Raw genomic sequence first — 23,370 nt, 5'->3', positions numbered from 1 at the left:
GGACATAGGCTGAAAAAATATTATGTGTAAAAACTCAATTCAATCAGGGTGTCATTTAAATGTTCTTGAAATGTTTCAAAATAGTAATCAAATAATTCTTACAATGTGTTTCTATAATGGAGGAAAACTGATCCTTGGTTCCAATAATAATCCTTCAGTTTTTATTGATTCTTCATTCATTGAGGTTTATAATGTGGATTTTTGTGAATTATGAATATGCACATCTCATCATACTATACAAATTATTCAAGCGTTTCTTGTCAGGATGTTGCTTTTTGCAAAAAATTACAAACTTAATTCAACAGCGGATCCAGTTCTCAATAAAAATGAGGAAGAATTCGATTTATTGATCTGTAGAAATCTTGTCGTACGTAGTGTGGAGAGTTTATGCTTCCGCTGTGGTAAAAACGCATTGCTCCTTCACTCATCCACCTAACCTGAAATAAAAGTGCCCACTTGCCTCTGATGTATGACTGCGGGCAACAGTGATGTCTCGCGTTTATCTTCCAGATGTCAGGCGTCGGTCTCCCCCGCATCAGCTTGGACTCCTTCGTTCTTTCCGCATTTTAGATCAAAGATTGCCTTCTTCACTGGAGCCTCTCTGTGATGAGGAGCAGTGCTGTGGAGGTGATCTCTCAGCCAACAGTTTCTCCATACTGGCATCAAAGAAGTGTTCCCCTCATATGGTAGCCCTCCTGAGAAAGCACTTCAGGGTCATTTCAGTCGTATTTTATGATGTGTACTGGATTATAGGTGACCTCATTTAATTTGGTCATTTAAATAAAGATTGGCAGGAGTGCACTGGAATATGCAAAACCCCCAAATTTACTGAAGTGCCACCATTTGGGTCTAAAGTCCCTCATGCACAGCCCCGCTTGACAGGTTGCTGTTCTGTGTGCTGTTTGGTTAATTTTATATCACCGTTAATCATTAATGATACCGTTAATTGTTAGATACTTTCCACTGACACTGTAACCTGTTTTACTGCTACTATAAATTGCTATGTCTGACACAGATTAGAATTTCATTACTTTTATATATATATATATATATATATATATATATATATATATATATATATATATATATATATATATATATATATATATATATATATATATATATATCCATCCATCCATCCATTTTCTGTACCGCTTAGTCCCCACTGGGGTCGCGGGCGTGCTGGAGCCTATCCCAGCCGTCATCGGGCAGTAGGCGGGGGACACCCTGAACCGGTTGCCAGCCAATCGCAGGGCACACAGAGACAAACAACCATTTGCACTCGCACTCACACAGGGACAATTTGGAGTGTTCAATCGGCCTACCAAGCATGTTTTTGGGATGTGGGAGGAAACCGGAGTGCCCGGAGAAAACCCACGCGGGCCCGGGGAGAACATGCAAACTCCACACAGGGAGGGCCGGAGGTGGAATCGAACCCGCACCCTCCTAACTGCGAGGCGGACGTGCTACCGCCTACATATATATATATATATATATATATATATATATATATATATATATATATATATATATTTATTTATTTATTTTTAAGTTTCTACCTCGTTTAGGTACTGTGATGTCATTTGTTTTGGTTGCTTTTTATTGTTCTTCTTGAGTGTGATATTTTGGAAGATAATTTGCACCAATATACTTGTTGAGCAAAGAATATACATATTCTGCGCCGTCTCCATCAGGCGTTACAACCTACGTCATTTTGTCCGTCTCAATAAAGTTTATTCAAAACAATATGGCAGCGCCCTTGGATCAGTCGTGCTCCGTGTAAACAGGTCACTGACAGCTCCATTTAAGGCTGCACATCATATTTCCATTATGGAGTTTTGAGCCATGATACATCCAAGGACGCGGATGAAAATCCAAAAAGGTAATAAACACTCTACGTTTTGTTATTTACTCTTGAAAGCTGCATGAAAGACGCAACTGTGAAGAAATCAATAATAATTCTTATAATAATTGGATATTACTAGCGATAACTACCTGATATATGCAATATGTATACATGCAATATAAATATATATGCAATATATATATATATTGATCGTGATTGATTCTTGCAGTGGTCTAGAACTGAATTGCATCGGAGCTGTCATCGCTGTCATCGACACAGCTTCCTTTGCTAATTTGCTACCAGGTTAATCAAAGGTTTCTATAGCTGTTTTACCATTTTAAGACAGGCATATTTTAGGCTATTGATCAGTCAATTTAGAACAGAAACCATAATTCAGTTTTTATGATGCATAAAGTGCCCTCTGCAAACCTCTGTTTTCAAACTCAGTTTCACTCGTACATATTCTTCTTTCAGAACTCCTCCCTTTGGAATGCAGAATTTAAAAATTGGTAACATCTTGAACAAGTTTGTAGTCACTTTATTTAAGAGATGGTTTAGCCAAATAGTCACCATAGAAACAGAGGAGTCTCTCACCCTGCCTTGACTGCGGACATGCTGCAGTGATTCTTGAAGGACACGTTCTCACAAGCTCTGGTGAGCAAGGACATGTGAAATTGTCACACAGCTTAGTTTGTTAATCTTTTAGGCTGCTCTGCTTAATCAAATTGCCATTTATAGTTTGCAAACTATCTTTTAATCAGATTTTTTTGTATCCTTTATTAGAGGTGTGATTTGCTCACTTTTCCAAAATGCTTTCATCTTTTCATGTCAGTTACTTCAGTCATATATTCAGAATGAAGCTTCTCATAAAATTCTGCATGATTTCCAAGTATTTGCGATTACGGCCCTCATTCACTGTTTTTTTCTGTCTGCTTGCGGAGATTGTCCGATGTCAGATATGCCACTGCATCGGTGTAGTGTTAACATGTTGGCCTGCTCACAATAGCAGACTCTGAAGAGAATCCTCAGGCTACCATTATTATTATTATTATTATTATTATTATTATTATTATTATTATTATTACTATTATTATTATTATTATTATTATTATTTTTAAATTGATTATTTTTAAATTTAGCCCTTGTATATGTTTACATTGCCTTACAATAAAGACATGGTGGGATGCATATGGTGTGGAAGAATGTGAAAGCAGATTAAGATCCAGGTGTCCCAATACTTTTGCATTATGTGCTTCCGCTTCAAACCAAAATTCCTTTGTCCAATCTGTTTTGAAACAATGACTTTCAGCATCTGTCTTTGTTTTCTGTGACAGAATCATGAAGATGTTAAGGATACGGATGCTTCCGTATCCTCAGAGTGTCCTGAACCTTGTCCACCGCCATTTGTCCCCCGCTATCCGCACACTGTTCAGTGAGACCGGCGTGTGGGAGAGGGAGTATCGGCCAGAGACCAGATGCAGAGTGGAGCAATGGTGGCACCCGCGGATCATGGCGCAGTGGCGCAAGGACTCACAGCAGAAGGTACAGTGCCACCTCATATTTGAGTGTGCTTATTACCGTTGCAAGACCAATTCTGGTTATGATGAAAAGAGACTGTGACACATATACATTGGTCAAATAATTCATTTGATTGATTAGTTTGAGTTTATTTGTTAGGATGTTTTATTTTTGCAGCTTCTATATCTCACAGTGCATCCCTGCACCGCTTGCACTAACAACATGGCTGCTAACGGAGTGTTGTTAGTTTACAAAGCAAAGTCGTTGTTGCCATTTTTCCCATCCCTCTAGTGACTATTTTTAAGAACATCAATATAATCAAGAGTTGAAGAAATTTGTCATTGTTTTTTCTTTTTAATGTTAAGAAAGGAGCTCAGTGAATAAAAAAAAAGTTGCTTAGTGAATAGATTAAAAACTGCAAAAAAATTCAGAAAAGAGTAAGAATCAGAGCAAAACTCAATTCAAATGACGTCAAAAGCAAAGGAAAATACACTAAAATCAAAACAACAAAAATCTGAGACGGTCATATTCTCCAGCCACAATGATAGGTTGGTGTGTGATCAATGCTGTAATATTGATCAGTGGAACTGAAGGCTTGGTCAGTAGTGCACGAAACTTTCACAGTAATTAGCTTCTAGTATGCTGTTCAAGCCAACCTGTTCCCTGGTTAAGAGTAGAAATTGTCAATTGTCGAAAATCTAAAAAAAAGAACAAAAATGCAGCGACTTAAATAGTGCCCAGAGGAAAGATCCATTCATTGTATATTTATGCAGTAGCGGTGTATTAATAAAACTAAGTTTTCTTTATTTGTAGTTATTGTTCTTCTAAAACAATCCACCCAATACAATGTTGGGAAAATGTTCTCTTTAAATTACTTGATTAGACAATAATTAGTCATCCACCCAAATAATGCTCACTATTACTCTAGTACGCGCCGGCTGATTATACGTACATCCTAATAGTCTGATGGTGCAGACGACAATGATGAAGTGCGCTCGTGACAGCTCTGGTCCTAATTAATTTATTGAAAAATTCATGGCTCAGGTTTCCTGTAATCATGTATAGCTTGATGGATCTGGCGCTTGCCCGGTTGCCACGGTAACGGTGTTGCGACTGTAAACCATCCATTCAATGCTGTAACGGCTCAGACTCTCTTCTGACACTACAATCAGAGTGCGTTGGAGCCTCATACCGAAATACACACGTTTTTTGTGTGTGTGATGAGTTATTGTTCTTTTTCTTCACTGCTTAATGCAGCCTCTTTTGAAAAACCAGTTATGATTTACAAGAGAATCAATTCAGGTTTTATTATCTCATTTTCCTACAATATTCACTGCCTTTTTCCATTTGCAGGATTCAAACCGGGAAAAGTTCTATGTTCTCTCCATGTTTCCATACCCGTCTGGACGACTGCACATGGGCCACGTGCGCGTCTACACAATCAGCGACGTCATCGGCCACTTTCAGAGGATGAGAGGTTATCAGGTTCGTTAGCTGTTTTTGTTGTATCCTAGCCATGACCACGTAAACAATAAATGCAATGCTGTCAGCTTATAGAAAATAAATGTTTTGTTGGTCCCAGTTGACATTCTCCACATTAGTGAAAACATTCATGTTTGACATCAGAGACATATACAGGGGCTTGAAATTTGGAGTTGATGTCCAACCAGGAGTTGATGAACCAACCAGGAATTGATGACCACACGCTTGTTTGCATCCACAAAAATGTAGGCGTTGATGAACGAGTCACAGCTTTGATGACAACCTTCGTTCAGTCCCCATCGCTTTGCTTCCCGTGTTGCGTAACAAGCCCCTTGAATTTCATTCCCAGGTGGATCTTAGATTACGTGCTGTCATCTGTGGGGGGGGGGAAAACTAGCTTTACCCGAAGCTAAAATAACATGACTGTCACACAAGCCTACGTTCTCTCAGCATCTGTCAGAAAAGTCAGACTGATTCTACTGTATGTACACACGGTCTACCCCTGGTTAATTAATGAAGGTGCACTCAATAGATGGCCACGGACTGTTGCTATTTCCAGCTTGTGGAGCGCAGTTCCTGTGTGCGCTATGTGTCAACTATTTTTTTTTTTACCCTGGAGAAATGTCGGCAGTCTCAAAATTAACAAACTTATAATGGCCATTTGAAAAACAAAACACTTGACTCATCTGAAGGATTGCAACAAGTGCTACTAAAAAATGGTGTGGCTGTAAAATGCACAATTTAAAAAGAGAAAAACATTTGTATAATGAGTTTGCAGCTTGGCGTAATAGCAAATTAGTATTCAGTTTGTACAAGAGTACTATTGTTTTAAATTACTTTGCGTGTGCACACTTTAGTTAACTACGTATATGGAGTACGACTTAGAATATATCTGGAAATTATTTTTTTTGTGGCGGAACTAACGAGTCAGATTTCTTTGCCACAATGGCACCAACTCGTTCCACGCTACAGTCCACAGATTTTGTCATGAAATCACCCCCCCCCCCCCATCCATTTCTCCACTCCACTTGTCACTCATTGTGACTTGTCACAATGGTGGATTAGGAATGCACCTGTGAAAAGTGGGGCAGGTCTACTCGAATTCAGCAGACATGGGAATAAGCGCCACTCAAGCTATTAACAGTGAAAAGATGATTTTGCACTGCCAGTCTCTTGGAACCTTGAGCTTAGGCAGCCACTCTATTAGAGCAGACAAGAGTTTCCCTTTTTACAGTGAATAAAGAACAGTACAGCTAATGAGGAAACCCCCCCCCCCTCCCTTATTTGCACAGGGTGTCTTTGGCTTGGATCAATGTCCTCCTCTCGCCACATTGGACCAAAGTTCTTAGCTCTCTTAGCCTGATTCCATCTAGTACTCAGCTTTAAAAAAGGAAGCAGTTAGGCAATGCAGTTACCAAGGATACCAACTCTTCTGAAACATCAAACCTGTTTAGGTCTGCGCAGTGATCTTCTCCGGTCCTCGACTCCATGACTGTGTGCTTTTCTTTACTCGTGCATTTCACTGCTTTGCTTTCATCAACTTTGGCTCTTAGTGAGCAGAAAACCACCTGCCATAGTGCTGTGTGCATATGAATGCGACCATTTGCTATATTGAGTTGCATGGGGAAATTGCTGAGTCGATCTCGAGTTGCATGGGGAAGTATTGCGATGCATTGACGGATCGATATTTTTAAGTACCGTGTTTTCCGCACTATAAGGCACACCTAAAAACCTCCAATTTTCTCAAAAGCCGACAGTGCGCCTTATAATCAGGTGCGCCTTATATATGGACCAATATTGAGCTACTACAGCAGCCGTGTCCAAAGTCTGGCCCGCGGGCCAAATGTATATATCTTATATATGGACAAAGTTTTAAAATGGGCCATTCATCGAAAGTGCGCCTTATAATCCGGTGCGCCTTATAGTGCGGAAAATACGGTACCCCTATTTGATCAATCTTCTTAGACCTTGCTGCTCAGTGTTTATAGACAGAACACACGTTTTCTTGACCTCTAGGTATTAAACCCAATGGGCTGGGATGCCTTTGGTCTCCCAGCAGAGAATGCAGCCATTGAGAGACGTCTTGATCCAGAGGATTGGACGAAAAGGTACCAAAGGCTTGTTTGCGCTTCAAGAGCTTAAACCCTCTGACTTTCGATTTTTTTTTTTCTTCTCCCCCACAGTAACATCAAGTCTATGCGGGAGCAGTTAGACAGCCTCGGCCTTTGCTTTAACTGGGACCGGGTTTGTTGGAACACGTCAAACTGCATTTTTCCTTCGCCTCATTTTTTAATACTATGTTTCTTTGACAGGAGGTGACCACTTGCCTTCCTGATTACTACAAGTGGACGCAATATCTCTTTATTAAGCTATTTGAAGCTGGACTGGCTTATCAGAAAGAGGTAGGACTAGCGTTTACATCAAAGTACTTACTCTAGGTTTTCTTTGGAAAGGAATATGATTGCTTTTAAGTCGGGCTTCCGGACTGACAGGGATGATTTTCTAGGTCTTCTATAGAAAGCCTTTGATAATGTGTAATGAAGTATGACAAGCTTTAAATAAAGCTTACAGTCTGCCGCTTTCAATTGACGCTACTTCCTAATCAGTGCTTTCATTCTTCATGAGCAATTTGTGTGCCATTCAGGGTGTGGTGAACTGGGACCCCGTCGATCAAACAGTGCTGGCCGACGAGCAGGTGGATGAAAACGGTCGTTCTTGGAGGTCTGGTGCTCTGGTGGAGCAGAAGTTGCTTACTCAGTGGTTCATCAAGACCACACACTACGGCAAGGTACACTTGTGTCTAAAATTAGACATTAGGTGCTTGGGATTTTGCTCGTGCAGTTTTTTTGTTTGTTTGCAGCCTACTTTGTCAGCTTGACAGCATATTCAAAGAAAAGCGTATAAGCCCATAAATGTTTCGGCCATTGAAGTCGGAGTAGTTGAACTTTGCATTGTATGCGCATGAATAAGACGAGGGAGTTTTGTTCATGAGAGCCTGCTTGTCACTCAAGACGGACCAAAAAAAAAAAACATTGCATAAATGAATACCGACTTACCACCCATGCCAACACTGAGCCTTGACTGACAGGCAATGTGTGTTTCACACTTGTAATGAAGCCAGAATAATGGCCGGGCAATATGACGGTCCATCCTGTTCTTTCTCAACTAACTAAAGAAAATTTATTCATCCAAGGCCTTGTAAAAAAAAAAAAAAGAATAAAAAATGTGTGGCCGTTAACGGGTCCATTAAAGCAATCATTTCCATATTCAAACCTTGCATGTTTCTTGGCCACAACGCTGAAGTCGCCAATGATGATCCATGTCAGAGGTATGAGTGGAGGTGGAAGCAGCCCTCTGTGACAATGTGTTCACGCATTTCTAATTTTCACAAATGGAGGAATGGGAAGGAAGGAAGAAGAAGGTGCTGAGAAATAGAAGTGAGAGGCAGATGGAGAGACAGAAGGGCCAAATGGAGCATGCCAATCGTGCCCGTGATTTCCTCGGCGCACATTTCTTCACTTGCCTGTTCATCATGTCTGCTCGACAACATTAATTTCAGATTATATTTATGCCGCGCTCTTGTTTTTTTTTTTCTTCCAAAAATCATTTCAGATGACAACAATCATTAGTAAGTCTGATTATTTTGTCAAAGGCTGTGTGGAATTTCCAAATGTTTACTCAATTGCGAGGGGAAAAAAATTGCATATAGTTGAGGTTCTACTTTTCTTAACACTTTCTAGTTCCAAAATATGATATCCTATACCTAGTCTCAACCATATACAGAAAAACTCAGCTTGTATATTTGCAGTTTGAAATATTAATATAGGCAATTATAAAAATTTGGGGGAGCATAAATTAGGAGTATTTTTTCTACTTTGGGTTTCAGTGTACTGTGGTATGATTGCCGTATTAAGGAGCCTGTCGTTCTGATTTCATTCTGGCCGACATCATAAAATAAGTTATCTTTGCAAATTGCTGCAGTTTTTGTGTCTGGATCAAATCCTTAACCAGGTGTCGAAGCATATATTAACATTTCTTTGCTGAAGCGCACACACTCGCACACGCTTTGGTCTCTATATGGTGTTGAAGCTTTTATTTGTTGCCATGGAGACAGCCCTTACCCATCACAGTCCTGTAGCACACAAATGTTTATTTTTTTTCCTGCTTATCTTCCGAGACTGATATAATTTCTGGGTATAGTTTTTGTCCTGCTGTCATGAAAGTGATGACCATAGCCATTGTGTTTGGTTTCACATTTTAATATGGTTGTGGAAATGAATGGCGAGTGTCACAGTTGGAGTGCTTGTGGGTAATAGATTGTGACAGCCTGAAAGGAAAATGGAGAGGTATAACAACACAGGCCTTTGCACAGCTGTGACATTTTGACTTCGGCTTGGTTGATATGCATAGGTTGCGTATCACAATAACTGTATTCTACAGGCTGATCTGAAAAAGTCAGGCAAAACCGTTTTGGAAATTAAATCCTGTGACCAAATCTGTTTTAAGAATTTGCAAAATAGTAAAGTTGTATCTAATTAAGTCTTTTTCCCTCCACCCAAGCCTCTTCTGGACAGCTTGTCTGACCTTCCAGAGTGGTACGGGGTCAAAGCCATGCAGGCAAATTGGATTGGAGAGTGCACTGGCTGCTATTTTGATTTCAAACTCAAGGTGGGTCTCTGCTGGTTATTTATTCATTCATCATTCCTTGCTTTCTTTGGAACTCTTGACCTTCTTTCACTAAGCACTTGTCCTCTTCAGCCACGAGCTTTCATCTCTTTCTCACCAACCTGCTACTTTCTTTTTTTCCTAAGCTTATGTGATTTCTATTGCGACTCAGAAAATCTTCAAACCATGTGTTAGTAGCACATGTTCACGTATGAATGCCTTGTCAAATCATGCAAATTAAAAGAAACACCCCGATAATGTTTTTTCATTTCCCAGGTGAGTGGAGAGGAGACTGGGGAGTGTCTGTCGGCGTACAGCTCCTCCCCAGAGGCAGTGTTTGGTGCAGCGTACCTGGCCATCCTGCCCTCCCACAGACTTCTTCATGGGAGCAGCTCAGTCCGTTCTGTGCTAGAGAAAGCCCGTCAGCCAGGCGAAGGTGAGCGTCATTGTGTGCAGTACTTAGCCATTTTTGGCTTATGTAAAATTCCCAGCTATTTTTAACTGTTAATATATAAATCCCTTGGCGGTTGGCAACTGGGTTCTTTTATATCTAAAAAAAATCAAATGGAGTGGCAGTGAGACCAAATGTGCTATTGTCTAGCGGAAAAAAAACTTTTTGTTTCAATCTGTAGGTGTATGATCATTGGGATTGAAAGTGTTAATCAGCCATCAGGGGAGGCAGCGCTGCTTTGTTTTCATCCCCCTGCTTTCTCATTTGCAGACTCCCTGACAGAGGTCACCGCTGTCAACCTGTTCACCGGCCACGAGGTTCCTGTGGTGATATCTCAGAAAGAGGCTTTCGATGACTATCTAGACACTGTGGTTGGTAAGTGAGCTGTGTGATTGTGAGTCCAAGTGCTGCAGGCTGTTTGTCTCACAGTGACTGGCGTTGCACTCTAAGTGTTTGCTAACAATTAGTCACGTCACAGTAATGTCAGGGAGCTTTGTGGAGCATTCTCAAGAGAACTCTACTGAATGGTTCTCCTTATGTAAGTGTGCAATTGTATTGTCTTTTGTGTGATGTTCTCACTGCACACCAGGCACACCGGACTGCAGTGAGGAGCATTTGTCTGTGGCCGAAAATCTGAATTTAACGTGGATCAATGTTCTGAAGAGCAATGACGATGGGACTCAAATTGTCATTAACTCTGATAAGGTGATGACAACCACAGAAGATATGCCATTTTCATTTCCAAGGTATATCTGACATGCACATGTCTTTGTGCTTCTTCTCCTCCTCCTCCACATGTCACAGTTCTCGGGACTCACCAGAAGCCAGGCTTTTGACTCCATTACCCAGAAGGCCAGGGAGCTGAAGATGGGGGGCCACCTTACCAGCTCGAAGCTCCGGGACTGGTTGATCTCGAGACAGCGTTACTGGGGCACACCCATCCCTGTGGTGCATTGTGGGCGTTGTGGCCCAGTTACTGTCCCCGAGGAACATTTACCAATAACCTTGCCAAAGCTGCCGTCTCTCACCGGAAAGGGGGCATCGCCTCTGGAGGCTGCCCACGATTGGGTCAATTGCAAATGTCCAAGGTAAGATTGTTGTCATATAAGCAATCCTGCGGTTTATGGAATATTCTCAGAGAAGAAAGTCTAGTTTTGTTTTTAACAATGAGGCATGTTGGTTATAGTAAATGGTAATGTCAGCTGGAAGCCATTAGCTGACATGAACACTCGCTAACGTAATGTGTTTTGTGCAACACGGAGGTTATAAGTTCTCTAGCTGGAAGGTTGCACCACTTAATTAATGACCACATCAAATGATTGTGGAGGGGAATTATTTTTGCAAACACAGCTAATTGCTCTCAAAGTCCTTTAAATAACCGCTTTGCTTTAATAATTATGCCCAAAGACACTTTGCGGCCTGGATAACAAAATGTGGTGCAAATGTGGCTCAAGGGTTACTCATGAAATGCAAATCTAGAAAAGCTTCAACCTGTACGATTCATTTCAAGTGTTTCAATCTTCATAAACTCTGAATTTAAAATCAGACCAGGAAAAGAAAAAAACAACAACATGGTAGCCATCAAGAAACTTTAATTGCTCCTACCATTTTAAGCTTCACAGCAGTTCCTCGCCCTTGAACTCTTGAAGTCCTTTTAAGTCAGATCAAGACTCTCCAGGCCCTGCTGACATGCAAGCAGGCACGAAAGCAAGACAAGCAGCCTCTGAATCACCCACCACTCCATTGTGTAGAATCACATTATCAGATCAGCGGCTTTGCTCAAATGTGTCATGTTGCAAATTGAAAGCAGAAAGGGTAGATAGAGAATGTTACTTGCTTTGGATGGAACATTGCAGAAATGGAGACTGTTTATTTGCAGAATGAGAACAGAAAAACGATACTGTATTACTGTAATTTCTGTTGACAAAATGACGACTAGCAGATGGAGCTTCAAATGGGAGACTGCAATTTATGCAATCATTATCGTTTTGTTTCTGATTGGAATGCTCACAATATTGTGTAGTGAAATTTCACATGTGCGCACACCTTATTGGTCGGTGTTTGAATAACCACAAAATGCAGATTGACTTCTGGCGCCGAGATGGGAATTTGCGGCTCAATAAAACTAATCACTGCCATGGCACCATGTTGATTAAAACAATGGCCCACTCGGTTGTGGATGGCACAAGTCATCAGATTGTGTTTGCACACTTCCACAAAGCCACAAGAATTCCTCCCATCAGGTGTGATTGATGGGCGTAATCGCAATGGCGCGGTTATCGTCTCGTTCTCTATCTCGTCTCCGCTGTTAAGTGTCGGTGGAAATTTGTTCCCTTCACTCGTCGAGCATGTCCAATTAAAGTTTGAGTGGAACACGGAAGAACACAGTGATGAGAGCTGTGCGGCTGGGATGGAGCTTCATCTGTCCTTGAGGAAGTCATATCCTGTGTGCTCATCACGACTCTCTGCAGCTCTGCTAACTGAACCCTGGCTCGGCTTAGTCCGTCTCGAAACCGTTTCTTTTTTTTTTGTCGTGCCGCAAATTCCCGCGTAGAGAGAAGCCATGTTGGTACCGCTGACAGATGAGGATGGAACAGATGGAGACCCAAAGTTCAGTTGGCCTGTTGATACTCGCTTCCCTCATCTGTTTTCAAACATTTTCACTTTTTTTCAGTTTTACCCGATAACTATGTTAAAAAGGATCATTCAGATCTTGGTAACTGTTTTAGTCTGTTTTATAGTCTCCGAGGGATCTTTAGCTCCAACCAGAAATATGTTCATTTAGACTAGTTGCACACTTTGCACGCAGCATGACGGAAATTGCTTTTGAGTCCCACTTGTTTGGCATTTGGTGCCTCCTCATTGTACACATGACACAAAGTTCCGGAATTGAATTTCACTTGAGTGGAATCATTTCGTGTGTGTCATCAAAACAGATCTTTGTACCAGCTTGTCTGTCCAGTCACCACATTCTGTCCATTCTGGTGTGAAATCACTGTGGCTGTTTGAGTTGTTTGGTCACAGCCTTGGCTTGGCTTCTCTATTTTCATTTTTGTGAAATAACACCTGGCTTTCAAATATTAATATGAACGCTTTAGTGTTGTTGCTAGGCAACCTCACGGTCTTATTTCATCATCAGTGGCTTGTTTTAAAGATTAGTAAGGTGGATGGCCGGGTTTTGCCACTTTGCGTGTCATGATTTTGGTTACGTAAAATGTCGGACAGGAAGACTGAATCAAGATGAGGCGTATTGAAAAAAAGCTCAGTCGTTTTTTATTTTTTTTGTCTGCAGTCTGGGATATTTTCAAACTCTTTTGAGACTCATTATGAAGTGATAAGCAGATGCCTTCAATGTTCCGTTTCTTGATTCAAGTACAAGTAAACAGCATGGTGACTGAAATTCTGTCTTTTTTTCATTTTTTGTTTTTAAATCTTCTCCCTGCCTCTGTTAAATATTCTGTTGGCAGATTCACATCACGAACCAAATACGGTTTGGCTGGGGGTAAAACAGGGCACAAGGTGACATTTCCAACACAAATACATGATCATTCCCTTGTTAGCACAGCCTGCTTGTCAGGGCATGGGACCAATGTTTCCGTGCCAGTTTGCTTTCAACTGTGCTTGTCTACAGAGGCTTGACCTCCGCAGCCAGATGGAAGCAGCATCACACTAACACAGCTATCACATATAAATATCACATAGAGATGCCATTTCTGTCGGCATACAAACAGAGGCTGTTCTTCTGTTGGCTTTCTATTTTGCAAGCTTAATATTGATGTTGTCCCAGCTAACTTTTTTTTTTTTTTTCTGGCTTTCGTTTCAGATGTAATGGCCCAGCAAAAAGAGAGACTGACACCATGGACACTTTTGTAGATTCAGCCTGGTATTACTTTCGTTACGTCGACCCCCATAACACAGAGAGGTATGTGACTTGACAGTATTGTTTCATTTTTCTCTCCTCTGATTATCAAAGTACATATTTGCAGTTTTGAACGTCAGTGTCATGTGCAAAATAAAAAGTGCAGTTTCATCCACAATAATGATATGCATCGGGGAGCATATCCTGACACACATGATTGTCGAATATCACCCACTCTCCCACTTTGCTATTTCAAGCATGCATAATATAGCTTGTGTGGATATTCCTCCACCCACGTAGATATATGCTTCCACACACAACACAGACGCACGCAAATCCATGCAAAGTTGAACTCTCTGCCCATAGAGATTATGGAGCCCTTGTTGTCACTTGCTGGGATCTCGCTGATACCGGAAGCTTAACAAAACATATTTTTTGTCTTGGTAGCTTTTTGGCCGAGCAGGGTATCCACTTTAAAAGGCATTTGCGGAGGACTTCCTATCCCATCTTTTTTTTTTTTTTCCTGGGCACACTGTATTATAGCACAACAGAAAAAGCTATTACACTATTTGTGTATTTGAGTCGGCCTGCTGAGTCTTATGTGCTCGAAAGTGAAAAGTAGGACGCTGGGCATGCTGAGAGAAGCAAGCTGGAGAAGGGGAGGAAATAGTGTGTTGTGATGTATTAGAGGAGCGTTGGCCTGATGGCAAATTATTTTCAGCCTTTCAAGTTCATAACTTTATCCCATGGTTCAATTATCACCAGACGGCAGTTGCCAAAGAAGGGAGGGAGAGGAGCAGAGAGGTGTGGAGGAGCGTAATTACCAGAGCCATGTGCGACACATGCTGTAGATAGCGCTCTGCTGACCATCAACCCTTAAAAGCTCGCCACATGCAGCCCCCTCTCTCGCACTATTATCGGGTATATCTTTTGATATAAGCGCTTTTCTGCAAAAAAGATAGGCGAGTCATCAAAGCTGGGATGGTAAACACATCAGTTGTTTTTTTTTGGGGGGGGGGGTTAAAGAATCCCCAAAACTCAGCATTCTGAAAGGTGTGTGCAAAACAGAACATTTTGCACCTCACAGAATTTTCACAGTCCTGTGTTGTTCTACACAGAAAAAATATTTTTTCTTGCCTCTCTGATTCAGACCACAGAGACCGCAGTTTCCAACAGTCTCAGAGAAAAAGGCAGGATGTATGTTTGAAAAGAGTCTTGGAGTGGGATCTGGGTCAAGTGGTTTAAAATACTACATTTAGTGACATTAGTGATCAATATTTTTATTCATTTTATTATGCCTTTCGCCATGACTATGATTATGAAAAATAAAACAAATGAATGAATAACAAATAAATACTTAGATTGATTAATAAATAAATAAATAAATAAATAAATAAATAAATAAATAAATAAATAAATAAATAAATAAATAAATAAATAAATAAATAAATAAATAAATAAATAAATACAGCATTTATGTTGTAAGCCATGTGTGAGTTGCACATGTTATAACTTGCACGTTTTACATGAAATATAAAAGCTCCTGAATCTTGATTCATTTTCTGTTTGACTAAATGTGATATTCTTCTTGAGGCCTTTTGAGCGCCACCTAGTGGATCACTGGCTTCCCGTGGATGTGTACATCGGAGGAAAAGAGCACGCCGTCATGCATTTGTACTATGCACGCTTTCTCTGTCACTTCTGCAACAACCAGGGACTTGTGGCACACAGGTCTGTTTTCTTGTTCAATGTCAGACAGATTATTGGGCACGTCATTTGTCTCTCTCTACATGTCCATTTCTTTTGACAGGGAGCCTTTCAGAAAGCTACTCGTCCAAGGGCTGATCAAAGGCCAGACTTTCCGACGAGCAGACAATGGCCAATACCTAACGAAAGAAGAGATAGACTTTGCAGGTGCATGTAGACTAAATAAATGTGATTTTTGTCCAGTAAAGACCCTTAGAAATATCGTGATACTTGCTCAAACGCAGCAAGGATCATCGTTTTTTTCTTTCTTCCTTTTTTGTTGCAATGTTCGATGCTCGAAGGCTTTCAAAAGTCCAAGGATAAAATCTAACAAAAGTGCCTTACAGAGAAGGAAGGTCTTGCATTATCAGCAAGGATACTCTCAATAGAGATTCTTGGAGAGAAATTTAGTCAGTGTCAGTACTGACAGTCAAGCATTAACACGAATGCTTTTGCACCTAGTTTTTTTTTTATTAATTATTTTTTGAGTTGCGTAATGCAAGCATGTTTTTCCATTTTTTATACACTAATAATATCTACTTCCTACTACTATACACAATTCATCCAATTCTTCGATATATTCCAAAAATGCATGGGCTATGTGGGCTATTACTTTTCGCATTCCAAAAATTCAATTTTCAATCCATTCATTTTGAATTGGACATTAATCCAGTCACATTATTCTAGGGAAAAACTGTGGCAATTTTAATGGTGAAAAACCTTTGGTCAATGAGGGTTTTTTTTTTTTTTTTTTTTTTTTTTTTTTGGAAAGTTGAAAATTGTTCTTTTGTTCCATTGTGAATTAAATGACCTTGTTTTTTTTTTTTCTCGATTGAGCTATTCAGTCCCAATGAAACATTCAACAAAACAGATTAACATCTTCATTCCCATTTTAAATTCAAAACAATTACCGCATTCTATTCACAATGCTTTTCGCTGGTATGAACCAGCATGAACTAGCCGTTCCATAGTTTGTCGCTCCGTTTGAGCATACATCAGCATTAGCACACACAATTTCCAAAGGAATAGCAATAGTCAGAAAGAAATATCTTTTATTCAGTATAGTTTCTATGAATAAAACCCAGTTTGTCAAAGAATTAAATTGCTCAGCTCAATATAATAATATTTGAAGGCTAATAGCTACGCTGTCACTGACCTTTTACTCTTCCTGCCTCTGTTAGGAAAAGATCCAGTGGCGTTGGGAGGCGGAAGAGTGGATGTGACATGGGAGAAAATGAGCAAATCCAAACACAATGGTCTGGACCCCCAAGAGGTGGTGCAGCAGTACGGCGTGGACACAGTCCGACTCTACATCCTTTATGCCGCACCGCCTGAGCAGGACATCCTCTGGAATCTTAAAAGTAAGATGTCAGATATTCCTGTTATTTGTTTCTTAACAAATGTAATCCTGACTTGAAATTGACCCCACCCTAGAGGATGCACTTCCTGGGGTCTTGCGCTGGCAAAACAAACTGTGGCAGCTGGTGACCAAGCTGCGAGGTGCTCGACAACTCGGTGACATCCCCAACCCCTCCTTGCTGAAAAAGAAAGAGCAGGCAGAGGCCAAGAAAATCTGGGAGGACAAAAACTACGTGATTCAAGAGGTAGCCTCAATATTGAGCAATAGTTCTCACCAGTAGGGGTCAGTAGTCAGCCTGGTTTTAAAGTATCAGTTTTCATGTTAGTTCGACTTTACCAAGAGGACTACTGCTTCTCTCACCTTTTTTATTTTTATTTTTTTTTACTTTGAGTGCACCACGAGATGAGATGCTAACATGCTCTGACAAGATTAATATGTCAATCATTACATGCCACTGCAGCCCGATCATCCATTCTGAACTGAACCCCCCTCAGAGTATAAGAGGATGACTGGCTAGCAATTGATTTAAAACCTACTCAGTGGCTCCCACACTTTATAAATAGATGTCCATTCCTGCCAGCTTGGATTTTCTTCCTCTGCCCCTCAAGGCTGCAGCTTTTATAGGACATCAGGCCTGTTAGCCTTAAACTCACAAAGCCAAGGCTGTGCTTTGATTCACCCCTCGGAAAAAGCCTCAGTGATCAGCCTGTTCCTCCCTCAGACCCATCCCTAAAGGGCTTTCTCCTCCCAGTGGGCTAAAGCTGGGAAATATTGACCTACTCAGAGCTGCCGATAACAGACTGGAGGTCTCTCCTTAGGGCATGTTGTTTTCTCTTCAGATTTAGCACTAATCCTCAGTCAAGTGAATGGCTGATGATGAGAATATAGCAACACTAAATACTTTTTTTTTTTTTTTTACTAACTGACTGTTCATCAGTTGTTTTTAAATCCATTCATTTTAGGTAACATATTACTTCACGGAGGACTTCTTGTTCAACGCGGCCATTTCTCGTCTCATGGGACTTACCAATACATTGTCTGTGAGTGAACACTGTATTGCCTCTTCAGAGTTTGGTGAGCATCACTCTAACGGCCCTTGTGTGTGTTTGTATCCAGAGTTCAACCGTGAGGGTGGTGCAGCACAGTGAGGAGTTTGAGGATGCTCTGGCCGCACTGATTATGATGACGGCACCCATGGCACCTCACCTGGCTTCTGAACTTTGGGCAGGTCGGTGGAAACAAAAAACCACCACCAAATAATCGGCTCACTTAGTTAATTAGCTAGATTTTTTTATTTTTTTTTTACATCATACAAACTTATCATGTTTATAAAACCAGACGTAGATTTGTAATTAATACACAAATAGTTTGGAGATATCTACGCTTTACTTATTGCCAGTACAAACATAAGGGTAGCACATTATATTGTAAGAGGAAGTGTTGACACTGCTCCTTTTTTAATACCCAAGAATGATGTAACCAACCGTTCTCAATTCACCTGAAATACATTAAGTGTCCTTCTAATGAAAATCTTGTTCTTGGCCCAGTGTAGAAAACAGACCGAGAAAGGAAGACCGAGCAACTTTAGAAAATAGATCCTTCTACAGATTTTTAGAGGCTGCCTGGAAGGGAGGTGTGGATATCACCTCATTTGTGTGTGATCTAAAAAAAATGTTTTGCAAACAGGAGACATGCATAAGTGACGTCTGGTAACGTGTTGTGGTTTCACTCTCGGTTGTTGTAATTTATAGGTACCTCACGTCCTTCCTTTCTTTGCATAACTGTTTTTGAGAATAAAGAATAATTTCAGCTATTCAACTCTTTTGCGTTTGATAAGGTGGACAGTATTCTGCTGGCTGGTTTGCAACGCCAAGTGGCTATTAGTGGTGGCACTTGTGAGTGGTTTAGCAGTCAGTGGTTAAGGTGCTGGCAGGGCGTTTTTGTGTTACCCTAAGTTGCTCTGAATGCTCTTCGGTGATGTCACAGTGTTATTGTTTCATCTTGGTCAGGTCTTTGCCAGATGAACAACCCCATCAGCAGCACTCTCCGGCGGGGTGGAGATGTCCTGTCACAGTCCTGGCCTACTGTGGATCCCGCCTACCTGGCGACCCCTGACTTTGTGGACATTTCTGTGCGGGTAGGATCACACACATTGCCAGACAAACCTTAAAGTGACTTGTGGCTGGTTTGCATTGGCCGAAATTGTTTTTTTTTTTTCACGAGAGAGCCAAATCTTCCCCCTTAATTGTCTTTTTTGTTTCGGAAATGAAGGGTTTTATTTTGGCACGGGCACATTTGTTACTGTGTTTTACATACATCGCTGATGTCACATGCATGTCCTCTAATCCAGCAGCATTTCAACTTTCTAAGGTAAGGTCATAGTCCATGAATACATCCATGCTCTGTAATTTTAACAAGAGCCTATGATTAGCTTGTGCTTGTGCCACGTCTGAGTGTGCGTGTATTTATGCATCTGCATGTCAAGTCTACTTGAAAATAAATAGACAAGTGGGGTCATTAAATAAAAAACTGCTTTACAGCTTTTTTTTTTTAATAGCACAACTAATGGTCTTGTCATCCTCTACGAAGGAATGTTTTTTTTCTGTTTGATTACTTTCAAAGGCATTTCCTGCAAACGTCTCAACGGTGGATCCCAAAAGATTATCTCAAATAATGAGAGAATATCCCGGAAAGTGAATTACGCCGATTAGCCATTGCCTGAGTTAACACCGACAATATGTGGCAAACACATTTTGATTTAAATTTACACAAGTGTTGAAAGTTTTGAAAGAAATGGCCACAGATGAAAGTGGCATAATCTCACTTCCTTTTTCTTTTAATTTAGTCTCCCTTGATAGATTATCTTTTTTCTTCCTCACATATATGATGCACTTCTACTTAAAATAAGAGAAATAAAGCGAGCCAACTTCCAGTGTTTTAACAGCTATTTCTATTTTACTTGAAATAATATGCTTGGATGTGTTTGTACTGTATTATAGTTGTTGACTTCATTCCTTTTTTTTTTTTTACGTCCCTGTGTGCTTCTTTGCACAGCAAATATATTTGAGCTCATGGTGATGATTTGACTCTCAAGAGTACTCTCTTGTGGGCTTCCTCATCCTCTGCCTGTGTCTTCTAATTACATACTTTGGGACGCCATGCCTGAGTGGCCTCCAGGACGTACGCAAACACACACACACGAACGCTTCCAAAGTCGCACAGGATGTCTTGACGTTCCCACTCATTGTGTACACTTGCTTCGAAACCTACAACACTGAACACACTTCCTCTAACTACCACTAACTACAGGGTCCACCACATGTGGAAAGAGAAACTTTTATTTGTACGCCAAAGAATGAGTTTATCTTGATCTCAAAATTATAATTCAAGTCTCGAGATTTGATTTGTTTCTTCATTCTCATCCCCAGATTAACAACAAAGTTTGCGGGACCGTGACCGTTCCCATGTTGGTTTCTAAAGATTTGGATCAGGTGCAGAAGCTGGTTATGGAGAGCCCGCTTGGACAGACTTTTCTGAGAGAACTGAATATCAAGAGAGCTATTCTCTCTCCCCGGACTGCCCTCATCAATTTCCTAGTCGGTTGATGGTGGACTCCCTGCATGTGCAACTGTTTGGGGGGGGGGGAGTACTGTTATACACTGAAAACTACTTGGAGTGGGATAATCTTAAGATTGTGGGAAATTCCATCATGTGGATCATGGTGCAGAATTGATATTTGCTTCATAAGGGGGTGAGAGCGATACTGCTATCTGATGTTAAACTGCTTGCCATTAGACAATGACAATTTTGCTTCTCACTCCCTCATCCACATGTCATCAACGCTATGTGCGGAAAGAGTCAGTGAAGACACATTAAGCTCCTTCGCAACTCGCCACTACGGTTTTATTTGAACAAAGATTCACCACATACACTTGCATCGAGCCAATTATGTATCATCACTGTTTTTACCAATGACTTATTTTTACCAATCTTTTTTTTTTTGCAGGCGAATGATGGTAGTGGTTCATTTCCATGAACAGAATGTGACGCAAATGAGCTACATTTGAATTTGCTACGATGCAAATGAACAGTAAGATAGATAAAATAAACTCGACTTACCTCCCATGTGACAGCTATTCTGAAGCGCAAGTTTGCATAAACATTTTAAAACAAAAATGAGCTTGACATCCTGAGTACAGCATAAAACAGCCATTTCATTTCTCTGCTACTAATACCTAATAGAGTTTTGTATATTCTTGATGAACATTTTATCACACTTATCATGGAAATAATACAGGAAATGTATTTTTGTATTCCTTTTTGTTCATGTACGATATTTATGATTAATGTGCAAGTTTGTTCAGCAAGTTTTACTTCTTTGGTTGTATAGACAATGTATTTTTTGAACCAATGCTCGCTTTTATGTTGGGAAAGTGGTAGAGGACAGAAAATAATTGATCATGATTTCATTTTTTCCCCCCACCTCGAGGAATTATAAATCTTATGTAAAAATACTTTATTGGTTGCTTTTTTTTTTAATAAAATATTTGCACACAAAGTGGCCTATTTCCCCCCCTCAAAAAAAATTAATCTCTCCACTCCCCATTTTGTCAAGGCCTTTTAGACGGTCCCACAAGAACCAAAATACCACTCAAGATTCCAGTCATTGCTCAGATATCCCTCGACATCCGCGATGTCCTTTCATCTCATCTTCAACATGAGTCACCTGCTATCATGCCTTATTAAAGGTGATTATTGCCAAACATTTTGGGGGGCGTATTTCCACCCTAGCCTGCCATGTTTGGACATGAGGCCTTTGCAGCTCCTTCAAAAGGTCATTCGGAATACTTTAATCGTATTCATCAGATCGCTGTGTCTGCTCTGTTAGTCTGACGCGGCCATTTGCATTTTTCCTTGCAGAGCTCATGCACCAGACTGTTTTCATGTGTACTCCTAAAAGCTTATCTTTAATTGGCTGGGTGATTAAGCCAGTGATGTGCACATTCTTACTTGCTGTACAGGCAGTCCAGTATGTAACTGAAAGAAGACGCACACAGGCCATGAGGAAGTGCTTCTATTTTTATGATTGGAGAGGCTCTCCTCTTGACTGTGCAAATCATGCCATTTCAGCAAATTCTGTAAAGGTCTTGTTTTTGTTAAGGAAGTCACAGGCAATTCGAAACATGCAGACAGGAGCTGGAATTGAACATTCCTCACTGATCCTCTCCCCCCCCCCCATATTTTCGAGCTCATCAGGTGACGGGAAAAGGAGACGGGGGAGAGAATAACAGGAAGGGACACCAGGAATTATAAGCGAGAGGAAGCAAAGCATCAATGCAGTGTTTTTTTGTTTTTGTGTCACGTTCAACTTGTTTAATTAGGTGCTGTCACAGTGCAGTAGGTGATGGTGCTAAAAATATGGTGTTGCCTCTTGAATTTCTACGTTTTCACACGTAGAAACTGTGAATGGTGAATTGGAATTATGGATGGTACTTGTTTACCTTTTGTATTTCAATCTTTGTTGAAGCAAAATCCCTCTCCCACTTTACCATTAAAATGCTCTGCAATTATACACCCCAAACGATAAGTCGACCGCCCAATTTTCTTTAAAAAAAAAGAAATGCCAAGACCATTTTAATCGCCATCAGAAAATATTCCCTAATAGGGCACGTGTGAATATTCATTAAGAATGAACATTTCCTGTAATAATGAATTTTGTCACTGACAGCCCTGGAGTCATTTTTTACTCGTTTAATGTCAGCTCTGCAGTTGCTATGACGACTAGAATCACTGAACCACGGTGACTCATTCGGGTATAGTTCTGCTTTATACTTGAGATGTACAGCAAGAATTGTCCATGATGAAGTACAAAAGTCTTCTCATGAAGGAAAAGGCATGGTACACTTTATGGCCTTGAACGCCTCATGGTTGCAAAACTATGATAAATACAGCTTGATGGTGTTAAAAAACATAAAACACACTACACTGTGTTGCTTTTTAAATTAATACTTAACCAGTACTGGAATTTGACTTTAGCTTATACGGTTCCTTCATGAAATTCTACTACCTGAGAATACTTACTATGTGTTTGTAAATGTAAATAATGCTGTCAATATTTGAATTTAATGCTTACAAGTATGAACTGAATAAGTTTCGTGACAAATAAGATTAGCTTTGCATTTGAGCTCCTTTTCTCTGACTTTCACACACCACAAGTGCTGCAGTGTGCAATATGCGAAGGAAGGTTTCTCGCTGGAAGGCGAAGTTGCATAACGATGATTGTTTCCCTCCAAACCAATGTGGTGCCCTATAAAGGCTGTGTTTTTAATTAAAGCTGCAGCCTGCTACCTCTTTGTCACATCAGCTGGGATTTAAAGCTTATTAGGGTGGTTTATATATGCCAGTGAGGTTCACTATGCAATGTGGAAGGGTCACGGGCTGGA

At 40.5% G+C, this 23,370-nt stretch overlaps 1 protein-coding gene across 2 annotated transcripts; it reads left to right on the top strand.

Annotated features, from left to right (window-relative positions):
- The first annotated feature begins 1,740 nt into the window (after positions 1 to 1,740).
- On the top strand, positions 1,741 to 21,441 carry lars2 (leucyl-tRNA synthetase 2, mitochondrial). Of its 2 annotated transcripts, XM_061289436.1 has the most exons (22): positions 1,741 to 1,882; positions 2,321 to 2,500; positions 3,181 to 3,388; positions 4,718 to 4,849; positions 6,863 to 6,954; positions 7,030 to 7,090; positions 7,159 to 7,248; positions 7,491 to 7,634; positions 9,407 to 9,514; positions 9,788 to 9,947; positions 10,233 to 10,337; positions 10,552 to 10,667; positions 10,767 to 11,050; positions 13,786 to 13,884; positions 15,415 to 15,552; positions 15,632 to 15,735; positions 16,749 to 16,928; positions 17,002 to 17,171; positions 17,890 to 17,967; positions 18,044 to 18,155; positions 18,937 to 19,064; positions 20,356 to 21,441. In XM_061289436.1, the coding sequence occupies exons 3-22, from the start codon at positions 3,185 to 3,187 to the stop codon at positions 20,530 to 20,532; spliced, it is 2,682 nt and encodes an 893-aa protein (XP_061145420.1). In that variant the 5' UTR covers positions 1,741 to 1,882; positions 2,321 to 2,500; positions 3,181 to 3,184; the 3' UTR covers positions 20,533 to 21,441. The 2 variants fall into 2 exon arrangements, with proteins under 2 accessions (XP_061145420.1, XP_061145421.1); XM_061289437.1 differs by lacking the exon at positions 2,321 to 2,500 and having other exon boundaries at positions 1,747 to 1,882.
- The last annotated feature ends 1,929 nt before the right edge of the window (positions 21,442 to 23,370 follow it).

This window comes from Syngnathus typhle, linkage group LG10 (genome assembly GCF_033458585.1).
Source record: "Syngnathus typhle isolate RoL2023-S1 ecotype Sweden linkage group LG10, RoL_Styp_1.0, whole genome shotgun sequence".
Classification (NCBI taxonomy): Eukaryota; Metazoa; Chordata; class Actinopteri; order Syngnathiformes; family Syngnathidae; genus Syngnathus; species Syngnathus typhle.
Note: the sequence above shows the minus strand (reverse complement) of the source record. Positions and strands in the feature narration are given on the sequence as shown.